The sequence below is a fragment of the Macrosteles quadrilineatus genome, unplaced genomic scaffold, assembly GCF_028750875.1.
Source record: "Macrosteles quadrilineatus isolate MER2022 unplaced genomic scaffold, UCM_ALF_1.0 Scaffold_3__2_contigs__length_128488019, whole genome shotgun sequence".
NCBI lineage: Eukaryota > Metazoa > Arthropoda > Insecta > Hemiptera > Cicadellidae > Macrosteles > Macrosteles quadrilineatus.
In genome coordinates this window covers 82,894,803-82,918,747 of record NW_026542596.1, presented here as the reverse complement: position 1 = coordinate 82,918,747, position 23,945 = coordinate 82,894,803, and the positions used below count along the sequence as shown (strand labels likewise).

The window sequence follows — 23,945 nt, the reverse complement described above, 5'->3', positions numbered from 1 at the left end:
TGTGAAAAACTGATTCCCATAGTGTAATATAAATAATATTTTTACAATGTTTTTTAACAACATCATTTCTATTTTAAAATACAGTTACCTACAAACCATTGGTGTAATATCATTGCCTCCCGCGGTCACGGAAACGCCATCATCGTCTTGCGCGATCGTGGCAAAATCATGAACATCTCCCGCGACCGTTTGGACCTTATCATCGCCTCCCGCGGTCACGGAGGCGTCATCGCCGTCATGCCTGATCGTGGCAAGAGCGGTTTCCGATCTTTTGATCTCCGGAGACGTGTGTTAAGTTCATTTTAAGTGTTTTTATTAATAACATTCAAGTAATCCGGCATTTTCACTAATCCGACAGTATCACGGTCCTATATCTGCCGGATATAGAGTTATGGAAACATCATCTGTACTGAGGCGCTTCACAAACAGGTTAACCTTGTTTGTTTGTTTGTGTACTTTAAAACAAAAGAGTAGTTTGAGGGAATGTACGAGTGGTCATCATAAATAGACATCGTATATAGGTGGTCATCCAAAATAAACTGAGCTAAATGTGATGGAGTCTACAGTATATTCAAATTTTAAACATTCTCGCAATTAAGAGTGAGAAATCGAAATATATAAATTTTAACGTATCTTGACCTTATAGGACTATACAAAAACAACAATATACAAGTTAACCTTCATTATTGAAAACAATTATAATTCTATGATTCAAAAAAGTCAATGTTAGCAATAAAAGTTCAAATTCATTGTAATTTAATTCCCAACAATGGAGAAAAAATCCTTCCACACTAGGCCCAACATTTGTGAAAAATATCCTGAAATTAGTAAAAAACTAGATATTATACATTGCCCAATTCACTATTTAAAATATTTTTATTATTGCAATGTATACTTTGCAAAAGTGTTTTTAAATCCGTAGTAGCTCCTAGTGTAGTCTAAGCAAGTTGATTCTTTTATAAATTGAAGTATAAAACCTTTTAACTGCAGGCCAAACCCTTACTTGGCTTAAACAACAAGTGACTTTAACTTGGGAAAATACCCTCAAAAACTGTTATCCATGTGCATACTATTACTATCTGTGGTGGGTTACTTGGCTTCTCTCAGAGAGTTTGAGTAAAAGGATAAATTTTATAAATATAAGAGATACAAATTTTGAGATTGGTGTTACAATATTTTGTAAGTCAATCATTGCTCTTTTATGGTAATGTAATATAATGTAATAATGTAATGGCGGATATCTGGTTTAGGAAGCGGTTTTGGAAAGAAATGTATTCTTGGTTTTCTCTTTATTTTGACCAGAGGAATCAATAAGTAAATTATCTTTTTTGAACACCCTGTGGAGAATTAATTTAGCCCTTTTAATATTGAATTTAACACATTTTACTGTAAGAAGCTATTCACAAAGTCAGCAAATTATCTGTCTACATTAAAAAAAACTGTATGGTGAGCAAGTTCATTCTAATGGTCTCACAGTTTCGCTGAGTCCAACTGTAATCAGCAGAATTCAAGGTCACTTGTTATTGTCGACCTTTTCCCAAGTTTTGTGCTTACAAAACAATCTACTGAATGAATGTAACTGATGTCAAGGTATTTCCATCATGTCGATGATACTAAACTTTGTTTAAGATAACTGGTATGATGAATTAACTATTTTTGAATAGATTATCATCAGATAAAAAAATACTGATGAATTAATTGGTTAAATTTAACAAATAACAAAGATAAACGAATGATAAGACTTGAGTGCAGTTATCTTGTAAGAGGACACGGAAAATACCAAAACCTCAAGTAAAATTGCTATTTTATTATAAAATAGACATTCAAAAACAATACATTTTAAAATAATGGTATAAATTAAATACATCAATCTAATATGATATTAGGAATCTCATTGTTATAACTATGACAAATTATAGAGGTCCATTATTAACAATTGTCTTTCCTACTATTTTAAGTAAAGTAGGCCATTTTTTAATGGTAGAATTTTTTCACTGATGTAATAAAATTAGTCATTAAAAGGTAAACTGATTTACAGGCGACACATTTTATTTAATTTAAATCAAAACATGGAAGTGAATGTCAGCATTGACTTTTTGAAGGCTCTCATTCCTGAGTGAATATCACAGAATCTAAAAACTAAATTTTAAATAGGTTGTATAACATTCTTACTGTACTTTTTAAGCCCTTGAGACATAAAGTTTATCTTAAAGCTTTCTTTAAAAACATTCTGTGTAAAATTGGAAGCTACTTAATGACAAGCGCTTTACTCGAAATAATACTTTAAAAAATAAACATAACTCAGTTATGTTTCAAACTTATTGAGGATTCATAAATAAATAGCATTTACTAACTTGACATGGTGATAAATTAAACAAGCACACAAGATCACAAAGGAGCTTACAGAATAACTCAATCATAGTTAGAACCAGTCACTAAAATTTGCACACAATCTTTTTCGCTAGTTTAAATTTACAGTTCTGTCAACTATCCAGAGTTAGATTAAATCAAAATCATCCAACAGTTGGCAATATTTGTTTAACACAGCTTTATTGTTAGCTTTAAAGCTTCTTCTGTAGTAATTATATAGATAAGAAATTGAGAAAGTATAATTTTAAACCAAACCAGAGCTAATAAAAGTTATTTAAACCACTTGGCTACAATTGAGCATTAGTATCATAGAATTTTTATATCAATTAGAGAAAAAAATTGCATTTCACAGTATTGTATTCCTTAATTTCAAACACTTCTTTAATTGAAACAATCAAATCAAAAAAGTGTTAGAAAAGTATCATACAAAGTAAAAAGTAGGACCTCTATATCTCGAAGTTGAAGGGGTAAAGATAAAATTTAGAGTTATCAAGTTTTTTGAGTAAGCAAGGAGGTTTGAGTTAACAAGGTGTAATACCAAACATTCGAGAAACTGAAGTGTTAACTAAGATGTTAGTCTCGATTTTCATAACGCGAATTTGACACACTATGCCTTTATTAGCTCAAGCTATTTCTACATACTGAAGAGTAACTGTAGCAGCAAGATAAACAATTTATTGCGAATACTAAGTAAAGTATTTAATATGCATTGTAATTTTGGAAGAACTTAAGTCAAACCTTTTGCATGGTACAATTCAAGTTAACAATTACGAAATATAGATTTTGAACAGAACATGAAAAACTACGATATAATAACAAAGAATAACTCCTTTGTTTATTTAAAAAATGTATGATGAAAAAAAACCACAATTATTAGTACATACACCGTACTTAATTTATTCTATAGTAATTGTAAATTTATGTTGAACATTGAGATTGATTTTTTGGACTTACGTCTGCAAACAATCCATTTTCAAGCTCATACTTTACCCGGTTTTACAATATCATCGGTGTGAGATGTCAGGTGGAATTCGACATTCCCAAACAATTTCAACTTTTTTCATTACCTTGTCATACAATTACTACATCACTATTCTTTTGTGTCGTGTGTCAACATTGTACATTGACGACATGACGTCAGACATGCACTTAATAATCTCAATAAATAATAGGCAAACACAACAGAACTAGCTTAATAAACAAAGAAGATGGATTTTCACAGCTCAACAAAAATAAAATAAAAAAAACAGTTGACTTGCACAGTATAGGATAAAACTTTGAGTAATTGAGATTGAGTAAATTAAGAGATTAGGATTAAGTATTACAGATTACTCAAATAATCAAATAAGTCAAAATTTGACTTATAAGGTTAAATATTTAAACTTTTGACTAATAAAGGTATTTTTAACATTGTGATTTACCGAAGTTTCAAGATTATGAAAAAAAATCAAGATATCAAGTAATTCGAGATTGAGGCCCTACTGTATTTCATGACAAGAAACTATAAGAATCTACAAAAGAATAGTGTACAGTCAAACAATATTACCAACAAGTTGGTTAGCCTACATAACATTTGGTATATTTTGGTTTCCAGCCAGAACTATACACAACTGTTGCAGTTTGGGCAATTCATGATACTAATTACAACAATGAACATATAAAATATATATATATAAACAGGCAACCAAACTTTTTTATAAAGCTTAAGCAAATCTAAGGTGCAGTATGGTTACTAAATGGTACAAATCAGTCTATTCTCAATGTGGCTCACACTTCCGCTAAAAATATCTCCTCTAACTTGTTTAAAATGAAGTCATAAATATTGAAATAAATATAATAACGTTTTTAGAAATCATTGAAAACAGGCAATAACTATAAATAAATCTAAAAATGGTGTGTACAAATATTTCCTCATTGTAAATATATGTTTTTTTTTTATTTCAAAGAAAGTTCACGTTACGGAGAAGAGGATAAGAGCTAAACGAATTCTGGTATGTTTTTTTGTGATGGAATTATCAATGTTATTCATGGTTTGTTGGTTACTCATCACTAAATTAAAATTATACACAACTACAACAAAAAATAGGTATATTTCGAGCTTTCATCAAAACTCATCTTAAAAGAATTCAAACATGTATTAAGTTATAAACAAACATAACAAATTATAGTTTATTTATTTACCTGATATGATGTTACCAGAGGCTGAAGATGAGTTTTGATGAAAGCTCCAAATATACCTAATTTTTTTAGTAATTGTGTATAATTTTAATTTAGTGATGAGTAACCAACAAACCAAGAATAACAAGGATCGGAGTTCAGCAAGAACCTACATGAGAAAGTCAGAGTCCAGAAGCTAATAAAAAGCTAGACAATAAAAAGTCATACAAAATTACAATGATATCTCGTGTGTATATAGGACTTCTTCAGAGAATAGATTGAAGAGAAGTTAAATTTCAACATAGACTTTCAACCTACTCTCAGAAACAGTCCTATAGGACCTAATGACTTTTTCTCATGTATCTATTAGCCCCTGGATTCTAACTTTCTCTTGTAGGCTAGCTACTCTATCGTGTTCTCCAAAAAATCTGAATCAACCACTTTACTTTCTATTAATATTTTAAAACGTAGTTGCTCTTTATAACCAATACCACAATTTTACACTTCAAACAGGTTTCATCTCTAAGTTGTTTACATATATTTGCACACTCCTATACCTGTGTTGATTTTAAACGTCACAAAAAATCCATTAAGCTACTGTCACCTACCCAATAAAGGCACTGCTTTTGAAAATGTTCAAACTTCAATTGTGATGTGAAGAAATCATATTATCTACAACATACAATACTTCTACAATTGCTTCTACGACATTCCTAATGTACCACCATGTAAAAATGGTTTTTAAAACAATCTGGTCAGGACTGTGATTTTAATCATAAAATTTAACCTATTAAATTCGGTCCTAACAATCTAAAAATGTAAAATGTGAACTAATAAGAATAAATAAGGTACATGAAAAAAGACTTAAAGCAAAGTAAAACACCTGACAAGGTGACACGGTAGTTGTGATGAATCACATTTAATCACAATGTTTTGTCAAACTACTTACAGCGCATTAAAAACGGATGTGATCTTTACACAACATTTCCTGGAACTGGAAATCAGCAAAGCTAATTTTTAAAATTTTAAATTGTAAAATACTCATAACAACCCGCCAGCTCCAACTATTACTAGGTACTACCGTTTTAGTGGTTGTATAAATAAAAAATATTTACATCAGACTACAAAAATAGTCATCTCACACAGTCAACTACTACGTCCGATCTATACAGAAACTGCGGATACTCAGCCTTTTTTAATTACTTGTATAATCTATCACCTCTTGAACCGGTTACCCTTCATTAGCTGGAGCGTTTTCTGCATTAAGGGAGCTTTTTTCTTTTTCACTGCAAAAAAGAAATTTTATAATTAATCAGGTTAAGTAAAATGAGCTAGGAACGAGAAAACTTACTTAACACCTTAACAACTTTCACTAATTTCTCTCAATGATCAAAACGAGTTTACCTTCAGATTCTTAATTTCTCTTGTGTATAATGTTCTATTTTGTACCAAGACAATAGTGAAACGGTTGGTTAAGACCAACCACCGTTCACTAACATTTAGTGAGAAGTGATACAGTAAAACGTAAGACTTCAAACTCAGTATGTTGATAAATGAAGTTTGGTGAGTTTGTTTCCTAACTCACATAAGAAAAGAGTTTCAGTCAGTCGATAGAACGCAAAAAATGGACGTCTAATCACCAGAGCAATACGATACCGCAAAACATACGTCTATGGTAATAATGACTAGTTAGCAAGGAGCAAGGCAGTACCCTACGTAAAAATATGTTTGCCATACTACTATATTTTATTTTTATTAACTTTCCACACATGGAGTTAGTATATTAACAGTTTATTATATTGACAATGTAACGTCATAGGTGTGATTTTCAGATTTAAACTAGGTATTTTCAGGACTGAATGTAAAAATCATTATTCCCAATCTTGGATTTGAATGATTTTGGAATTTTTTGGAATAATTTTCTAATAGTGCGATTTTGGAAAATGCCTACATGGTTTTCCTTAATTTTTTTATATTGTGCAAATTGGCACCAGATTAACTTAATCCATTTTTTTATGAATCTTTCTGATGTAAAAATAATTATGTTACCGCTGATTATGACGTCACAGAGATTGTTGGAGATGATCACTTTAGTTCTGTAATTATGAATTATAATCAAGGATTTTGGTAAATACACAATACACTATTAACAACTTATAAACATATGAAACATGCTTTAAATCACTTTGTTTTTTTAAACTTGGGTTTTTGTGGTTTAATTAAGAGTTAGGCTTGGTTAAATTCTAAACAAATAACTTCCTGAAACACTTATGACAGTTTTTGAGTTCCAATGGCTTTCTGAATTTACAAATAAAAAAATGTAGGGGTTCACTTTTATTAAAAAGCTCGACATTAAGTAAGCTACATTTATAATATAGTAGTAGGTCGACAAACTGCCACAGACCCTTACTTTGCTTAAATTGGAAGACAATTCTTAACCATAAAATTCATAAGCGTATCTCATGGCGTATGTTATCTTTCAACTTCTAAGTACACTTAGTATGAATAATTAATAAGAATCATAGCTTCACATTTAAAACGTGCATGGAGAGGTGCAGAATTAAAATTTATGTCCAATTGAAAATTGTATCAATTCAGTAGGCTAGTATCGTAAAAATATAATTAGGTTTAGGATAACGGTTTTGTGTAAGAGTGTATCCTCAACTTGGGAGTTTTGAAAAATAAATACAGAAATAGGCTATGTGTGGAAAATTTCCAGCACTTACATTAGATGTCAACATTCAATCCAGATATAGTATCTTGTAAATAGTAAAGTTCAGTCTCCAATAATTTGACAAAATATTATTGTTTTGGGCCAAATATTATGTACTTTAATTACATCATCTTCACAATTTCCATTAAGTTGTCTGTTTAGTAGAAGATCTTCCACACTATCAATACCTAAAATAATATTAAAATTATTTAACACGATCGCTGCAGCCCCTCAATGGCAGGCGTAGCCCTGGTGCGGCGCAATGTTGAACAAACCCAAGTGCCAGGCGATCGGCTTTCAAATTTCGGTCTGGCGAATAGCAAATAACGTGCGGTGATGTGCTGCATTACGACGAGAGTCGACGTAATTCGCTAAAACACTGACAGATAGCAGCACTGCTTGAAACGTAGCCGGTCTGGCATTGTATGCCAACTGGAGGGAGAAAGACCTACTGTACCATACCGTACTTCCTTCACATTGTAGGGTTGAAATGCTAATTGTGTTGTTAACTTTATGTGTACTGTCAACTGTCTGGAAGTTTCTCCTGAGATCCTGAGGTTCTATATTGTGTTGTGTATCCATTCCCTCTTCCTTAAGGTATTCTTGCTTAGTGAGTAATTTAAAAACAATTATTTAACCTAAAAGTCTTTAATAGCTCTAAACATCCTTAATTCATAACTGTTTTTGTGTTTACACACTGTTGGTCTTTTTGTTTTTGCAAGCGAACGGTTCAAGTCCTCATTAACTAACGTTGACTTTTTGTTAGTTAACATCATCGATAGTCCAATTAGTCCTGGACCTGACTAGGGTTCTGTGTGCATGTCGTGTATAGAGAATTTTGCTTTTGCATTTCAATATAGGTGCATTAGGAAGTGTTTTCCACTCGGGTGTCAAGTTCGCGCCTGTTACGTTTTCCAGCTATGACGTCATCAAAATGGCGGCTAGGGCAATTTTTAAATGCGTATATTTCGCATACCATTTAACGGATCGGGATGATTCTTTTTTTGTTTGAAAGATATTTTTTAAGCCTATCTTTTTTGTATTTACACTTTTGTTGTTAACCTACTATTTATCCGACAATATTAATAAATGTACATTTAATTGTTGTTTTTATTTTACTTTTGCTTATAACTTTTTGACAAATAGTAGGTTAACAACAAAGGTGTAAATACAAAAAAGATAGGCTTAAAAAATATCTTTCAAACAAAAAAAGAATCATCCCGGTTCGTTAACCAGTATGCGAAATATACGCATTTGAAAAATTGTTCCAGCCGCAATATTTTCCGGACTTTCTACCATGTTAAGTGTTAGTTAACGGTTTATTTAATCTCTTGGCTTTAATTTTAGTTTCAAACATTAATTGTTTGGTATCGTTGGAAAGGGCATAAAATTATCTACAACTTTTGTAATGGGTAGTTATTTCATTCTACAAGCGTTTAACAAGTTATGAGGAAAAATTCAAAAACTATGATATTAAAAACCACGTTTTTTTAATATAGTGAGATAAATATTAAGTTGACAACAAAAGTGTAAATACAAAAAACATTTCCTGTAAAATTATCTTTCAAACAAAAAAAGAATCATCCCGATCCGTTAAATGGTATGCGAAATATACGCATTTAAAAATTGCCCTAGCCGCCATTTTGATGACGTCATAGCTGGAAAACGTAACAGGCGCGGACTTGACACCCGAGTGGAAAACACTTCCTAATACACCTATATTGAAATGCAAAAGCAAAATTCTCTATACACGATATGCACACAGAACCCTAGTCATGTCCAGGACTAAATCTTTCCCGGACCGTACACCACTTTCAGTGTATTTTACGGTTTATTCAATCTCTTTGCTTTATTTTTAGGTCTAATCACATATTGTTTGGTATCATTGGAAAGGGTATAGAATTATCTGCAACTTTTGCAACGGGTGGTATTTGATTTTATCAGCGGTTAAGAAGTTATAAGCAAAACAATAAATATAATAACAATAAAAATGAAGTTTATCAATATTCTGCGGTAAATATTAAGTTTACAACAAATGTGTAAATACAAAAAAGATAGCTTGTAAAAATATCTTTCAAACAAAAAAGAATCATCCCGATCCATTAAACGGTTTGCGAAATATACGCATTTAAAAATTGCCGAGCCGCCATCTTGATGACGTCATAGCTCGAAAACGTACCAGGTGCGAACTTGACACCCGAGTGGAAAACGCTTCCTAATACACCTATATTGAAATGCAAAAGCAAAATTCTCTATACACGACATGCACACAGAAACCTAGTCAGGTCCTGGACTAAATGACAAGGCATCAGGTTAAAAAAAATCTATCTTGCTTGAATTCTAACCAGCAACCTTCAGATATAAAGGTGAGTACTATAACCACTAAACTACATGGGGTACTCACAGAAATTTGGGATGGGGAAGGCGTTGGAGTGACTAGATCTGGCAGAGGCGGGGGGAGCGGGGACAGGAACTGCAGCGGGTGCGGGGTTGCTACTAGCTGCCCCCACCATCGCCTTGGATACGAGTTCATGCTTGACTGCCTTGCCTGTGCCGAACTTCATCTGAAATACATCCTCATTTTATAATAGCTGAATTTGTACATATAATCAGTACAGTAGAGTGCGCTTATATTTAACAGCTGTGGTTGAATTATAGTTCTAAAACAGCATTTAAAGCCTATCACTAGCAGCCTTATAAACTGTTCTTTACATGTTAAATTATTGAAATACTTTACAGTGATTAGCAAATTTGTTTAAGTTTAAGGAAGCTGTGATTCTTCAACTGACCGTTTATAAAACTGAACCATGGTTAATGACTTCAAAATATCATGATTGCATAATATTGAGTTTTGTTTACGTAAAAATCCAAAGTATGACATTAATGTCTAATTTATATGTTACTACGGCATTTTTAAGGTCGTTTTTTGTATAACATACCATTAACTGTGGTTCTCGGTTATCTGTATTCTCCCTTCCCCCAACTACCCCAGATAATCGAGGTTTTACTGTACTGCTCCCTCACGTACCTCATACACCAAAATTCTATATTTTACCAACAATAAATAAATTAGGAGTAGTGAGAATTTGGTGAATAAACAACCATCATCATCATCATTTTGCATGGTTTTAAGAGAAGGCAATTTTCTAATACAAAGAAAGATCTTTCTGCCCGAAATACATATAAATTTCTAGATAGATAAGAGACTAACAACCTTCATTCTAAGTTGTGCTTTGAAGTACCGAGTCACAGCATTATCACATAGTAAAACTATCGGTGAAAGGTGTAAAACCACGGACCACAAGAGCAGTACCTCTTGTGATTTGGGTTTCTGTCAGATAGGTATGCAACTAAGACAAACCTGTTTCTTAGCAATGTTCCTGGGAGGTTTGACCACACTGTCGACGTAGGCCAGCTTGGTCTGCCTCACAGGAGTGCTCTTGGCCATTGACTGTGTTATGTTTGCCTTCAGAGCCTCTAGCTTCCTCTCCCTCTCGTCAAGCAGTCGCTGAAACAACACACAACAGCTCAAACATGGCTGACTGTAACTTACTATATAGACATGTTGTTAAATATTTTTTTTTAAGACGATTGCAGGAGATAAATAATATAATATGGGGAGATGTTCACACTTTGTTTATTTGTTAGTCATGTGCGCAATTCTGACTATCCTAACTATTCTAATTTTTGTAGAAAAGCAGATAAGTCTTTGAGATAACATTTAAATTTGCAAATAAAAAAGTTATTAAAATACAATTTAAATTTTTGTAAAAAGTAATTTAAATAGGCTACTTTAAACCATTGTTAAATTGAGATATCAACGAGTAGATCTGAGAAGTGAGGCAAAATTCTAACCAGTTGGTTTTTCTAAACGAATTAGATACCGTAGTAATTAGGGATCACATAGTCCTGAAATTTTGTGATATTTTCGGGAACAATATATTTTCAAGCATCATCCAAGGGACGGAATAACACTTGATTTGAGATTTTCTCGTTATGGGATTTGTTCTGATGTAATGGTCAAATTTTATTAGGGGGTTCGTTTTAATTATTTTAAGGCCGCGAAGTGCTCAAGCGCGCTCGACAACAATAATCGGAAGTAAACATGTCCAGTTGTCCACTTGTCCAAGTGTCCTAGTTCGTGACTTGGCCGCTGCGACCTCGGGGCGCTGACATAGCGATGGTGGGGGCGCTGAGACCGGTGGACAGTAGAAGTAGAGGATAATTAGGACAGTTGACGGCAAGCGTACGTTCGCTAAACACCCTCTCCCGAGACCAAACAGCGGACCAGCGGCAAGCTTAAGGCGTGGATGCGACTCGCAACGAGCGAGATAAAAAAAAAAAAAAAAATCTAAATAAGTATCGACAGGCGTAAGTACTGCAGTATACCCTTACATTATTAGTCTTATTTTCCCGTTTTACTTTGGCGAATAAAAGTTATGGATTTGTCATAGATTTTGCCAAGTCGCGAGTGACAATAACGTCTTTAATATTGGGATTGAATTGTTTGTCATTATTGTTACCTGCAAGAATTTTTACTCAAGATTCTAAAAATAAACCCTCTTTATACACCGGGAAACATTTTGTTTCATCCTGAAAATCAGGAAGTAAAAAAAACAAAATGTGAACAGTTACATATAAAATAATCTAAAAAGCTACTGGCGTTGTACACAAACGATAAAACAAAATTCCCGAAGTGAACACCAGTCTATAAGCTAAGGTGAAACAAAAAACTTGGCAGCAAAATTAAAAGGAAAAAATTTGAAAGTAAACTCACCACATACAACTCTCGCCAAGTCTCAAACTCGTCGGGTTCCTTGCCGCGGAAGTCCTTGTTGCAATGGAACTTCCACAAGCCGTCCGTATCCTCCACCAGGTAGGGGTTGTAGTGCTCTAACTGGAACAGCTGGGAGGCTGTGGCTCTGTCTAGGACAGGCTTCAACAGGTCGTAAGGAACACCTCCAGTGTACTCCAGTGCTGCAAACGCAAAATTAAAACTGTCATTTGTGAAAATCTATAAGAAAACCTTCTCAGTTCCAGCAACAGTCAAAAAGCCAGAATCAGTGTAAGGTTTTTTCTAAGTAAGCCTTCTGGACATATTTGGCAGAGTTCACACATCTTAAACAATATTGAGACACAAGGTGTTGCAAACTGAGCAATCACAATTCATGGGAAAATAGTAGAGTAATATATTTGATTCTTGATTTTAGCAGCATTTCTGCTTTTTTAGCAACGTCTATTCTTAGACTGAGCAATCCAGCGTTTCAGGCGTTTAAGCACTACAAAAGTCCTTAACGTGCCAAATTAGTGAGTGTCTACTGTGCTACAGGCGCTCCCTGAACCACTTTGTAGCATTACGTGATGTGACAAAACTAATCCTTTAAATGTGTTTACCATAACGCTTTCAACCTATCCAATTGAGTTTTTACTTCTTCAAGGCCAGATTTGTTGCCTCTAAATTACACTTTACATTAAACCATTGACTAATAAGATACTGTACCGGTAGTCAATGATTAAACCTTTTGCTCACATTTCCATTTTCTCCTTCCAATCTTTAATTATTCAAAAATTTCAATGTTAAAGGACTTTGAAACAGGGCTTAGATGGACTGGTTCTTATACTATGTGGGTGTTTTAATATTGGCCTGTTGTGTAACTTTTACAAGATTTACTTGTTTTTGCAAAGGTTAAAATTAATTGTTAGTCCATAGTTTTGCTCATTTCAGAGCTATTTAATTATTTATTGCCCTTATAGCCTTAAATAAAATAATAACACTAGTTAAATATTTTAAAATTGAAGTTTGATTTTGGAAGTTTTGAACTCATAATTTGATAACTGTTAATACAACCATCACAAAAACCAATACAGTAGCCTAGCTCATAATACTTCTCAATAAAATAACAATATTCGTTAATAATAAGTTCACAGTGTAGTCTAATATCTTTTTTAACATGACGTCGACAAATTATAAAATAATTATCTTACCTTCAATATTGTCTCTTAAAACTTGTATACACAAGTCAAACAGCGAAGGGACCTTCAAATATCCTGATTTACTGCCAGAAAACACTTTTGTCCTGTAATTAAAACATACATTTAATAATTACAATTTTGATATTTATTTGACTTATTTTAATGTTTACTTAGAGCCGGCTTTAGATGCTGCCCCGGGGCTTAATATAAACTTCCTATCAGAGGGGGGCCCCTTAGTTCTGAAATTTAAAAAAATTAACTAAACAAATTAGTAGGTCTATCTCTACAATACAAAATAAAAATAAGTGTATGTAAAGTATTAATATTCATTGTTATAGTATTATAGTCACTATCACCCTAAATACCATATTTTTGTTCATTTGGTGATTATTTAATTTCTTTCTACAATAGTAAAAAATATTTTCATAAAAGTCTTGGCATGGTAATTTTTTATTCAATTTTAATATTCAACCTATGCCAAAGGTAGGTTTTATCCTTGCCTTAGAGTGTCCTTGCATCAACAGTAGCTTTTGAGAACTTAATTAATTTAAGTATAAACTTAATGAGTAAAAACTAGTCTCAATCATGAATACATTAAAATGTAAATACACAACAAGAACATATTATGAACTTATGTCTGCACCCTTATTTCACAGAGCAGTAAGGAACAGTGGATTCATGCTTATGGGACAACAGTGCTTTCAGCTCTAATATGTTGGGGCGGAAATGTACTTGTGACGAGCAAGGAAGAACCCGAATGGCGAGCACTGTGGGGAAATTCATATCGCGCAAGGCTTGGGGTCTTCCTCCACAATGAGCGTTGTAGTACATGAGGGTGAGGGTGGTGAGGGGGGGGTTCAGAACTTTGCCCTAGTCACCAGCACTCTAGTGCTAGACACCACTCAAATGTACCATTGAATCTCTCTTCTGTTCCTTACTTCTCAGTGGTTATTTACAATAATTTGTTATACCGATTTCTTCTAAATTTACGAAAGACTGACTCTCAAAACTGGTAAAACTGTACTAGCAGAAATGTTGCGAACATCTCATGCAATCACAGCATAATCCGTGATGATTTCCTGAAATTCCGGCAAAGTTTGTGATATCTCAAGCGATCATGGCAACGTCCATGAAGATTTCCAACCATCACCAATATTTAAGTTGATTCCTAATTATTATTATTATATGTAGTATTATTACATAATCATTCATTTATTGTAATTTCTATGCAACAAATGATTTACTATTACACCAAAAACAATATTATTAATGGTACAAACAACACTATTATTATGTAGGCTAAATCAACTAAAAATTTACAATTAAAAGCAGCAAAAAATTTGCAAAATTAATATGTGTTGTACACTAACAAAACTACAAATCCTATTATCTTACCTCTGGTTTTTGTTGGACATGATCGTACTGAGGGCCTCCTCTTGAGTGAGCTGTTTGTTGCGTTTCCCAGCCGGACTGTCGGGAGGGGAGTAGTGGGGGAGGGGCTTGTAGTGCGGAGATATCTCCGGCAAGGTGGATTTGAGATCCACATCAAGAGGTTCCAACTTTATATTCTTTGACAGCAGATCAGGCTAAAATGGTCAATTGGGGTTGGTTAATTGTATTGTATTTACCTCCACTTCATATATACAATTTTGTATTACGTGCCCGAGGTCTGACTGAACATTTAAAATATGACTGTCTGCGTGCAGAAACGCCTTGGATGTGTGTTAGTGTTTTCTTGTTAAAGGGTTTTGTACTCTTGCGTTTCCTGTTGCTGCTAGTCACAGTTGCAGTTCAAGTAGGCCAACACAGCAAGGTAAATAGACCTACTTAGGCTTTAGATTATTAAATAAGTAATTAATAAATGTAAGTAATCAGTAGTTTTTTGAGACAACTACTGTTCAAGTAAAAATCTGTCAGCTGCCCCTTACTGCTTCTGCAAATGGTAATATTATGTTAGGTTAAAATGGTTAATTGATATGCATTTAAAAAAATAATCAAATGAAATTAACAAACCTAACAAAATCTGACCCAAATAATGACTTGACATCCTAATGTAACTTGACCCAAATTGAATCTTGCAGCGGAAGACTTCAGAAGTGTGCTATACGGTTTGTATTTGGATTCAAAGTAAACAGAAACAGCTTCTTGGAAAAATGAGTGTAGGATCTCCTAAATTGCTACAATAAAAGTGAAAAGACTCAGAATCTTTGCACCCAGATGGTTGATCCTATAAGGCTTGAACAAACAAATGTAAGCTGTCTGGACGTTGTTAGGAAATCTATGAAACAATAGTTAGCACACTTAATACAATTAGCCGAAAATGTCAGTGACCAGACACAAAATAGTTTGGTGGTCTTGCAAGTATGTACATCATAATTTAACCTACAACGGTCATGTTTTACTCTATAATGGCCTCCAATGAGAGTTTTAATACGGCATACATTTTTTCAAATAAAAACGGTGGTTTGATTGAATATAACAATCCAACGGTTAACACTGGTTTGGCAATTTTGCAAAATGTATTAGTAGGCCTAAAGCTTACTAAATTTATCCTTAAGTAATATTGTTACTAAGTTTTGCTAAATGTCTGTATAAGTTAAGAATCATACCTCTTTGAAGCTCGTCTTGCTACTTGAGGATGATAACGATGAAGTAGAAGTGCGAGTTTCAGACTTGATAGAGATTTTCGACTTCCCATCACTTGATTTCTCAGTAGGCCGAGATCGCTTTTCCGGTGAGGATGGTGTGGACTTTCTCTTTAGTGACTGTTTTTTCTTCAGTTCAGACAATCCCATTAGTGCATCAGCAAAACTTGCACCTGGAAAAGTTCAAAGATAAAGTACAAACACATCAAATTATATCTTCAAAAGATTGTATTTTAATCTTTTCAGTAGGTAAATTGCCTAATTTTAAAAGAGAATTTCATTGGTTTAGACTATGCCCTGGAATTTGTAAAGTGACACAGACACCGTCTACCAATTTGGATTCGTAATATTTCTGTAAACTATTTAGACTAAGTGATTGCACGATAATACCCAGTAATAAAAAATGTAGTTACGCCTACTTACAATTGTTACACATAGGCCTACCATCTCACTCCATTCCACACTCACTCATAACTTATATTCAGTAAACTACGCACCTGTGCATCCCTGACTAATGAAAATTAGAGCCAGTAATTACCAGAATTATATGTTGAAAAATTGAAATTGTAAGACCTATGAAGTTTACTTACCAGACACACAGTCAATACTGCCATCATCTTGTTTTTCTACTTTAATCTTGGCCTTTTTCTCAGCTTTGTTAGAACTGCTTCCTTCATTCGGATCTGAATGTGAATTACTTGACCTATGAGTTTTGCTTTCACTAGACTTTTCTTCTTTACGCTTCTTTAAATTATCACTTTCTTCTTTTTCCTTCTTGATTTTAACATGCTCATTTCCCTCTTTTTTATTACTAGATATTTTTCCATTTGTAGACCGACTATCCGATTTATGTGATGAACTGTGGCTACTGGATTTGTGAGATAAGCTATGGCTAGATTTTGAATGACTTGATTTATATTTATCACTAGAAGATTTAGAATGCCTTTGTGGACTTAAAGACTTAGAATGCCTTGGTGGACTTTCTTTTTCCCTTTTAATTTTGGTTGGAACATAAATTTCTCTCTCGGGGGAATATAACTTTTCATCGGAATCACTATCTTTGTCAGAATTACTTTCTTCATTGTCCTCACATCTTGAGGAGCTTTTCCTACCTTCACTTTCAACCTCGTTGTCACTTAAGCCTTTGTTGTTAGGGCTGCTTCTGTTAGACATATCCTCATCATTGTCTGATATATTTTGAGGAAATGAATGTACGCTACTAGGACTCTTTTCTTCTTCTTCAGAATCATTTTCTGCGTCACTTTTTTCTGAACTCTCACGTTTTATAAATTCTCTATGTTTACTACGACCACTAAATTTGTCACTAGGCTTAATATCTTCTTCTGACTCTGACCTTCCCCTGCTTTCAGTTTCTGATTTCCTGTCTTCTTCAGAATCCGACTTTTTCCTTTTTTTATTTCTAGGCTTATAAACACTGTCATCATCACTGGATTCAGACTCAATCCTCCTTGCATCGTACTTCTTCGAGCTACTACTTGAATGAGACCTCTCGTCTTTTCTCCTGTTTTCCTTTTCGCTCCGACTTCCACTATCTTCTTTTCTTCTTTTTTCTTTGTAATTATTTTGTTTAATATCATCATTTTTACTTTCTATTGAAGTGGACTTACTAGATTTATTATCACTATTTATTGACTTGGAAGTTCGCCTTTCAGTCTTAGAATCTCCGTTGTATTGGGACTCTGATCTACGGCTATTATTGGATCTTGAACCATGGTCAGATTTAGATCTATGACTTGAACTATGTTTAGAGTCAGATTCTGATCCATGTTCTGACCTTGACAGTTTATTTCGGTGTGACTTATGATCATGTTTTTCAGCAAGTGTTTTTTCAGAACTTCTGCTTTCTGAATGAGAAGATTGTCTTTTTTTACTACTATGGTCTGTTTTTTGCTTCTTGTTCTCTTCACTGATTTGGGGTTTCTTGTGTTTATCAACCGAATCATTTTTTACTGAAGGGCTGTTTCTTACATCAGGTGAGGAAACTCGCACAGTTTCTTTGGGCACATCTTCTTCAACTTCTGACTCTGCATCACTATCTTCTTCTGCTTGCACCATGCTTTTCCATTTACAGACCAGAGCATTAGCAGCAGCTCCGACCTCTCCTCCACACTTGCGTAACTCATTGACAGAACGACCGACACCTGTCTCTTGTAGGTGAGAGATGGTCACAGGTAGTACCATCAGTCGCTCAATGCAACGGATCATCTAAAAATAATGGAAAAACTCTATGAATGAAATAAATCTATAAAATCAGATAAAATTACTAATATTCAAAAACTCAAAACAAAATTTGCTGTGTATCATACAAACTGTTGTCCTACTAATATTATAAATGAGAAAGTTTGGATGTATGGATGTATGGATGTATGGATGTATGTTTGTGACAAGTGAACGCAAAAAATACTGGTCGGATTAGGCTGAAATTTGGCATGATGATAGCTCACATTCCCGATTAACATATAGGCATATTCTTATTTCAAAAATCCTTTCGGGCTCCGCCCCAGTGGCTCTGGAATTTCCCATGTTAACCTTATGAGAAATGGAATTATTGAATCTTAACAGCTGTTTCAATTAAACAATTTGGTTCTGTTCTATGATGTTCAATAGCATTAAAGTTACAAGGATTACCAACAGGGTGCAGCACTATTATTTCTTTTACATTTATGACAACAGCTAATTTGCAACCAAAAGGTGAGTGAGCGTAGCGAACGAACTTCAACCTGGAGGCGAGTTAGCGTAGCGAACGAGCTAACCTGAAGGCAAGTGAGCGCAGCGAACGAGCTCCAACCTAAAGGTGAGTGAGCGTAGCGAACAAGCTCCAACCTAAAGGTGAGTGAGCGTAGCGAACAAACTTCAACCAGAACGTGATTGAGCCATGCGAACGAGATAATCTTGAAAATGAAGAAGTTAAACGGGGCAAAGCCCGCGGGTTACAGCTAGTAACTTAATATATTCTCAAGAAGAAATTATTAGAGTTCCGGCCAGCAGTAAGTCACTGAGACAAAGAAAGTAATTACCCTGACCTGTTTAATTCCTTACGGTAAGGAAGTCTACGTAAAGAGAAATCATAATCATGAAATGGACTCTTAAGGTTTATTTTACATGCTAAAAACTTACATCTCTAAGCGCTAATAGCTCGCTTTTATTTATTTTTATTTTTATCCCCATGTGCAAAACTTAGACCAGACTGAAAAGTAACGGTATTACAATTATATAACTTAACCAGACTATAACAAAAATACTGCATATTAGGGCCTATACCAACATAGGCCTACTTACTGCAAAAACTTTTTCCTTTTAGCAAGGCGAAGTAAGTTAGCTATTGAGATATCAGTGTTTAAAACAGATTTATGCCTACCGGTACTCATTTGTATATTCTGTAGCCAGTTGTTTTGAAAACCTATAAGTGCCTAACTTACCTAAGTTATATATGCAATTTAATTGTAATACCGTATTTGAATTAAAAATTGAAAATGCATACCTATTTAAGTTAGCCTTGATATAACAATGGGTAGTCTACAGTATCTTAACTAGGCTAAGCTAATATCGATTGAAAATATTGATTTGATTACCTAGTAAAACTTCATTAGATTTTTTAAACTAAGTTTATATAATTATAAAATGAAACTGTTAATAACTAACCTAACTGAACAAACTTGCTGATGAATAAAAAATCAAATGAAGGTTTACTAATCGATATTTTCAATCCATATTGGCGTAATTAAATAACTTACGTCATCAATCCATAAATTTCTGTGGAGTACGCGTTTCAACCAACAGGTCATCCTCAGCTCCACTGTCACTAGGTTGAATCTGTTTCTATGTTGCTTTGTAGCAACAGCGTCGATTTAAATAAATAGTCCAAACACATTTTACATTAACAACACATACACGACACGTACGAAAGATTTAGGTAACGAAATACTATTATATAACACCGTGCGCACGGCTGGACGGGCTCAGGTTTACGGCTACAATATGTCTACAATATGACAGTGGAGCTGAGGATGACCTGATGGTTGAAACGCGTACTCCACAGAAATTTATGGATTGATGACGTAAGTTATTTAATTATTTGATAACTCAATCCGTTGTGCTACAATATCGACATTACATATTGGCGTAGCCCAGTTACGAAACTGTACCCATGAAATGAAAAAATCTTTATTTATCCAGGCAAATTTCTTACACTTGAACCTGACTAACATATTTAAGTTGGTAAGCTGATGTAGGTAGCCTAATAAGTTAAGTTATCGGCTATAGGCTATAAGACACTGCATCTTAAAGACTAACTTATCATAAAGTGGATAAAATTGCATTACATCATTAATAAGTTAAGGCCTTGGCCAATAAGTTAGCCTACGTTATTTGCTTTCAGAAACAGCCATCCGAAAATTTTACTCAGGCTTTCATCACACAAATCTTAGATTTTAATTCAATCCTTGACGTTAATCATCAGGAAGAAATTATAAGGCTACTGCAACTTTGTAACAATTCATTTAAGCAAGGAGAAGGGGACAGGGGTACACTTCCATATCTGTTGCCACGGTAAATCTGAACTTTCTGGAATTTTCTTTAAAACTTTTAAAATTATTCCTACGATATTGATAAACCTTTAAAGCATTTTTATAAGGCGCGGAAACCACTGCAAATTACAAAAATATACGGAACTATTTTCTCAAGTCGCGGAGCACATCGCTTGCCGAGGAACGAGGATCGGAGTGATACAGACTGGTGACTACTTACTCTTGGGCTCCTAGAATGGTTTGTGTTACCAACTGACTGATAAAATGAAACTATTCTAAAGCAACCTAACCTAACAAACGTGCTGTATGGTTACATAAATTGGTTTTACAGCAGAAAAGGCATGTGGGGAAGGCAGGTCGTGGTTTATGAGAGTTTGTGGCTCCATTAAGTCCTTTGAATAGGTAGTTGCTTAAACGGGGAAACGATTCTAAAAGATAAAAAACAATATGGTGCAACACAAATAAACAACTCGATTACCTATAACCTACACATTACCTTCCTAATCTAACCTTACTTCAAAACACTTAATGGAGCCACGAATACTCATAAACCCCGACCTACCTTCCCCACATGCCTAAACTAGATCAGTGTTCAATCTGTGTTTTATTAATGTGTAGGCTAATAACTTACTGTAACTTACCGTCAATGTAATTCAAAATATAACCTGTGAGGTATTAAATATCAATTTCGATGCGGTTCGATATATCGCTTATTTAATTCTTATTTCTAATCAGCTGGCAACACAAATAGGTGCAAGAGTAAGTCTACAGTATCGGGATGTGCCTGTGGCTCTAATGCAGGAAAACCTAAATCTCCAGGATCTTCGGGCGAGGCGCTGTGCATCTGATATGGTCTTCCTCTCCAATCTCGTAACCGGGTTGATTGATTGTCCTGCCTTGCTGTCTGAAGTGGACATTCGTGTTCCATCTGGTACAAGATCCCAGGACCTATTCGGAAGGAGGCACTATGCACGTGGATACCTGTACCATGGACCCCTTGTAAGGATGCTTCGAAATGGGAATGTCTTCTGTGCCACTTTTGACATCTTCACAGACAGCCAAAAAACAATCCGGAAGAGGGTACTGGCTGACTTCCACCGCTCATCATAGTTACCACCCAAAATTACTGTTATTATATTTGTTTCAAACCAATGAATGTTTCTCTCTTTTTAAAAATCTTGTTTTCTTTGTTATTGTTGAAATTATATTTAGGCCTACTGTTATTGTTGAAATTCATATATTATTGTTATTGTTAAAACTCATAGTATATTTATTGTTATTGTTGAAACTCATATATTTATTGTTTGTCGTTCATTTATATTTTCACTTACTGTTCTTGTTTGTTGTTCTTGTTCATTGGTTGTTATTTAAAGTTCTGCTTTGTGTAAGTCTATTTTGATACTGCTCAAATTGTATTTACTTAAATTACTGTACTGCATGTCATTGTCAAAAATTATTTTTGTATGTATATGTTTGAGTTAAATTAAGTCATCTATACAACATATTGTAAATTGGTTCTTGACCGTTGGAAGGTAAAAATAAAATAAAATAAATAAGTAGTCACCGGTCCGTATCACTCTGCTCCTTGTTTCTTGACGTGCGATATGCTCCGCGCATTGAGAAAGTAGTTCCGTATATTTTCGCAGTGAATTTTGCACCTTAAAAAATGTTTTAAAGGTATTTTATTGTTTATTAAGATTGTAGGAATAATTTAAAAACGTTTAAAAGAAAAGTCTAGAAAGTTCAGAAATACCGTTGACACAAAAACCGAATGAAAATATTGATCAATATATCGAATTAAACAACCGAATTATCAATATTACTCATTTGGTTGTTTGTGCCAACAGATATGGAAGTGTACCCAGGAGAAGTAAAATCGATTGACTTAAGTTATGACAAAGAAAATTAGTTATTCACCATGAAGAGAAAATTTGAGACAAGGAATAGCCTAAATTACCTGAGTTAACTTACCTCCCTCGACGTCCATGACCAGCTCTTGCTGGATAGACAGAGTCAAACTATTTACAATTAATATATAGCCTATACAAATTTACAAGTTAGGATAACCTAAGTTTAGTAAAAGTTTAAAAAAAAGTTATCTGAATGACTTGCCCTAATCTATTGTTGGTTAAAACATTTTGGGTTTGACATTCTCTTGAGAAAGATTTAATAACCAACTAAGTTAAGCCAAACATAATATTCTTAATCAAATATTAAGAACTTGTAAAATAAGGTTAAACATCAATCATCTACATGAATGATGTTTCATAGCTCAAATAGCATGGCTGAGCATCGAGAAATAAAATTCAAATTATATAGGCTACCCTAACTTAAAAGCAATTATTTGAAAGTAGTAGGCTACTAGTATTAAGCTAACTTAGGCCTACTTATCCTTGAAAGTTGCCACATTGACATGCTTCATTGAAAAGGATTTAAATTGAATATTTTTACTATAATAATAAGTGAAATAGAACTAACAAGCAATTCGATTGCTAAGATATATACTAATAATTATTTTTAACATTTGCTGAAATTAACAGGATGGGAGAACAGAGATAAGTTAAATCAGCTTTCTGTGAAATATGTTTAAATGCTGGGCGAAGAAATTTCTGATCACATAGGAACTTACCCTTTTAGAATTTTCAGGACATTTTATGATATCTTTTTGGTAGTGCTTGATCTGTTCGACCACCGAATTATCGGTCATACTGGTAAGTAAAAATAATTTGGCCACAAATTAAATATGCATATCGAATTTCACAAGACAACCGAACAAAATGAATAGCGAAGGGAAATGTTTTCCTGACATTCGGCGAACTTCACCACATCTGCGAACTATGATTCTGTTTCTTTTCTTTCTATTCTGTTCCTGTTCTGCCTGCGCTAACTGATAGCTACGCTCTTCTTCTGCTTCTCTGCTTTCTGCTATTCTGTTTCGACAACTACTTTTTCTTCACAGCTGATTATAGAACAGTGAACAGGTGTGTTTCGTTTCAGCACAGACAAGGGAAATAAAGTTTTATTTCCTTAGTCAATGGTTTCAGGTTTCAGCCATAGGAAGTAAGGAACAGTGTACACAGTTTTCTTAATTTTCTATGGTTACAGTACCTTCAGAGAAAGTCTGAAAAACATATAATAGTGTTTCAAACGGGATCCCTTCAATTTGGTCAGATTTCAAGCTGGCATTTCACCGTTAGGGAGGCAACCTGCTTGCGGTCGGGTCGGCCATGTAGCAGGACAAGGTGTCGAGTACAGCTCCTCCAACTCCATACTTTCTTTGCTTTGCTTTTTAGCCATAGCAGATCGTGACTCACAACTTCGAAGGAATTGCTGAGACCGCAGTCTCAGAAGGGCCATTATATTTCAAATCATTATGTACACTATTTATATCAAAATGCAGGGACTTTCTTGGCAAGGCTGTTGTTTTGTAAATAGTAGTCTATTTGTATTGTTATTTTTGTATATTTCACTATCTATTTATTACTTATGTTATTTATTTACAATTTGAATCATTATGTACATTCTTTATATCTAAATGCA

The 23,945-nt window shown here is 34.0% G+C and overlaps 1 protein-coding gene across 1 annotated transcript; it reads right to left on the bottom strand.

Annotated features, from left to right (window-relative positions):
• Positions 1-1,872: 1,872 nt before the first annotated feature.
• LOC128989823 (transcription elongation factor B polypeptide 3-like) lies at positions 1,873-23,266 on the bottom strand. The gene is made up of 9 exons (XM_054411889.1): positions 23,035-23,266; positions 16,449-18,084; positions 15,823-16,031; positions 14,609-14,799; positions 13,226-13,317; positions 12,018-12,217; positions 10,602-10,748; positions 9,645-9,804; positions 1,873-5,813 (listed from the first exon to the last, which is right to left on the bottom strand). The coding sequence occupies exons 1-9, from the start codon at positions 23,110-23,112 to the stop codon at positions 5,743-5,745; spliced, it is 2,784 nt and encodes a 927-aa protein (XP_054267864.1). The 5' UTR covers positions 23,113-23,266; the 3' UTR covers positions 1,873-5,742.
• Positions 23,267-23,945: the final 679 nt, after the last annotated feature.

Bases quoted from the DNA above. Each gene is read 5' to 3' on its own strand.
- LOC128989823 (XM_054411889.1), bottom strand. From the start codon at position 23,112: ATGACCGATAATTCGGTGGTCGAACAGATCAAGCACTACCAAAAAGAT. The intron at 10,749-12,017 runs GTGAGTTTACTT...GTGTTGTTTCAG, and splicing joins CTTGGCGAGAGTTGTATGTG to CGACTGCTTGACGAGAGGGA. The intron at 9,805-10,601 runs GTTTGTCTTAGT...GATGTATTTCAG, and splicing joins GGAACATTGCTAAGAAACAG to ATGAAGTTCGGCACAGGCAA.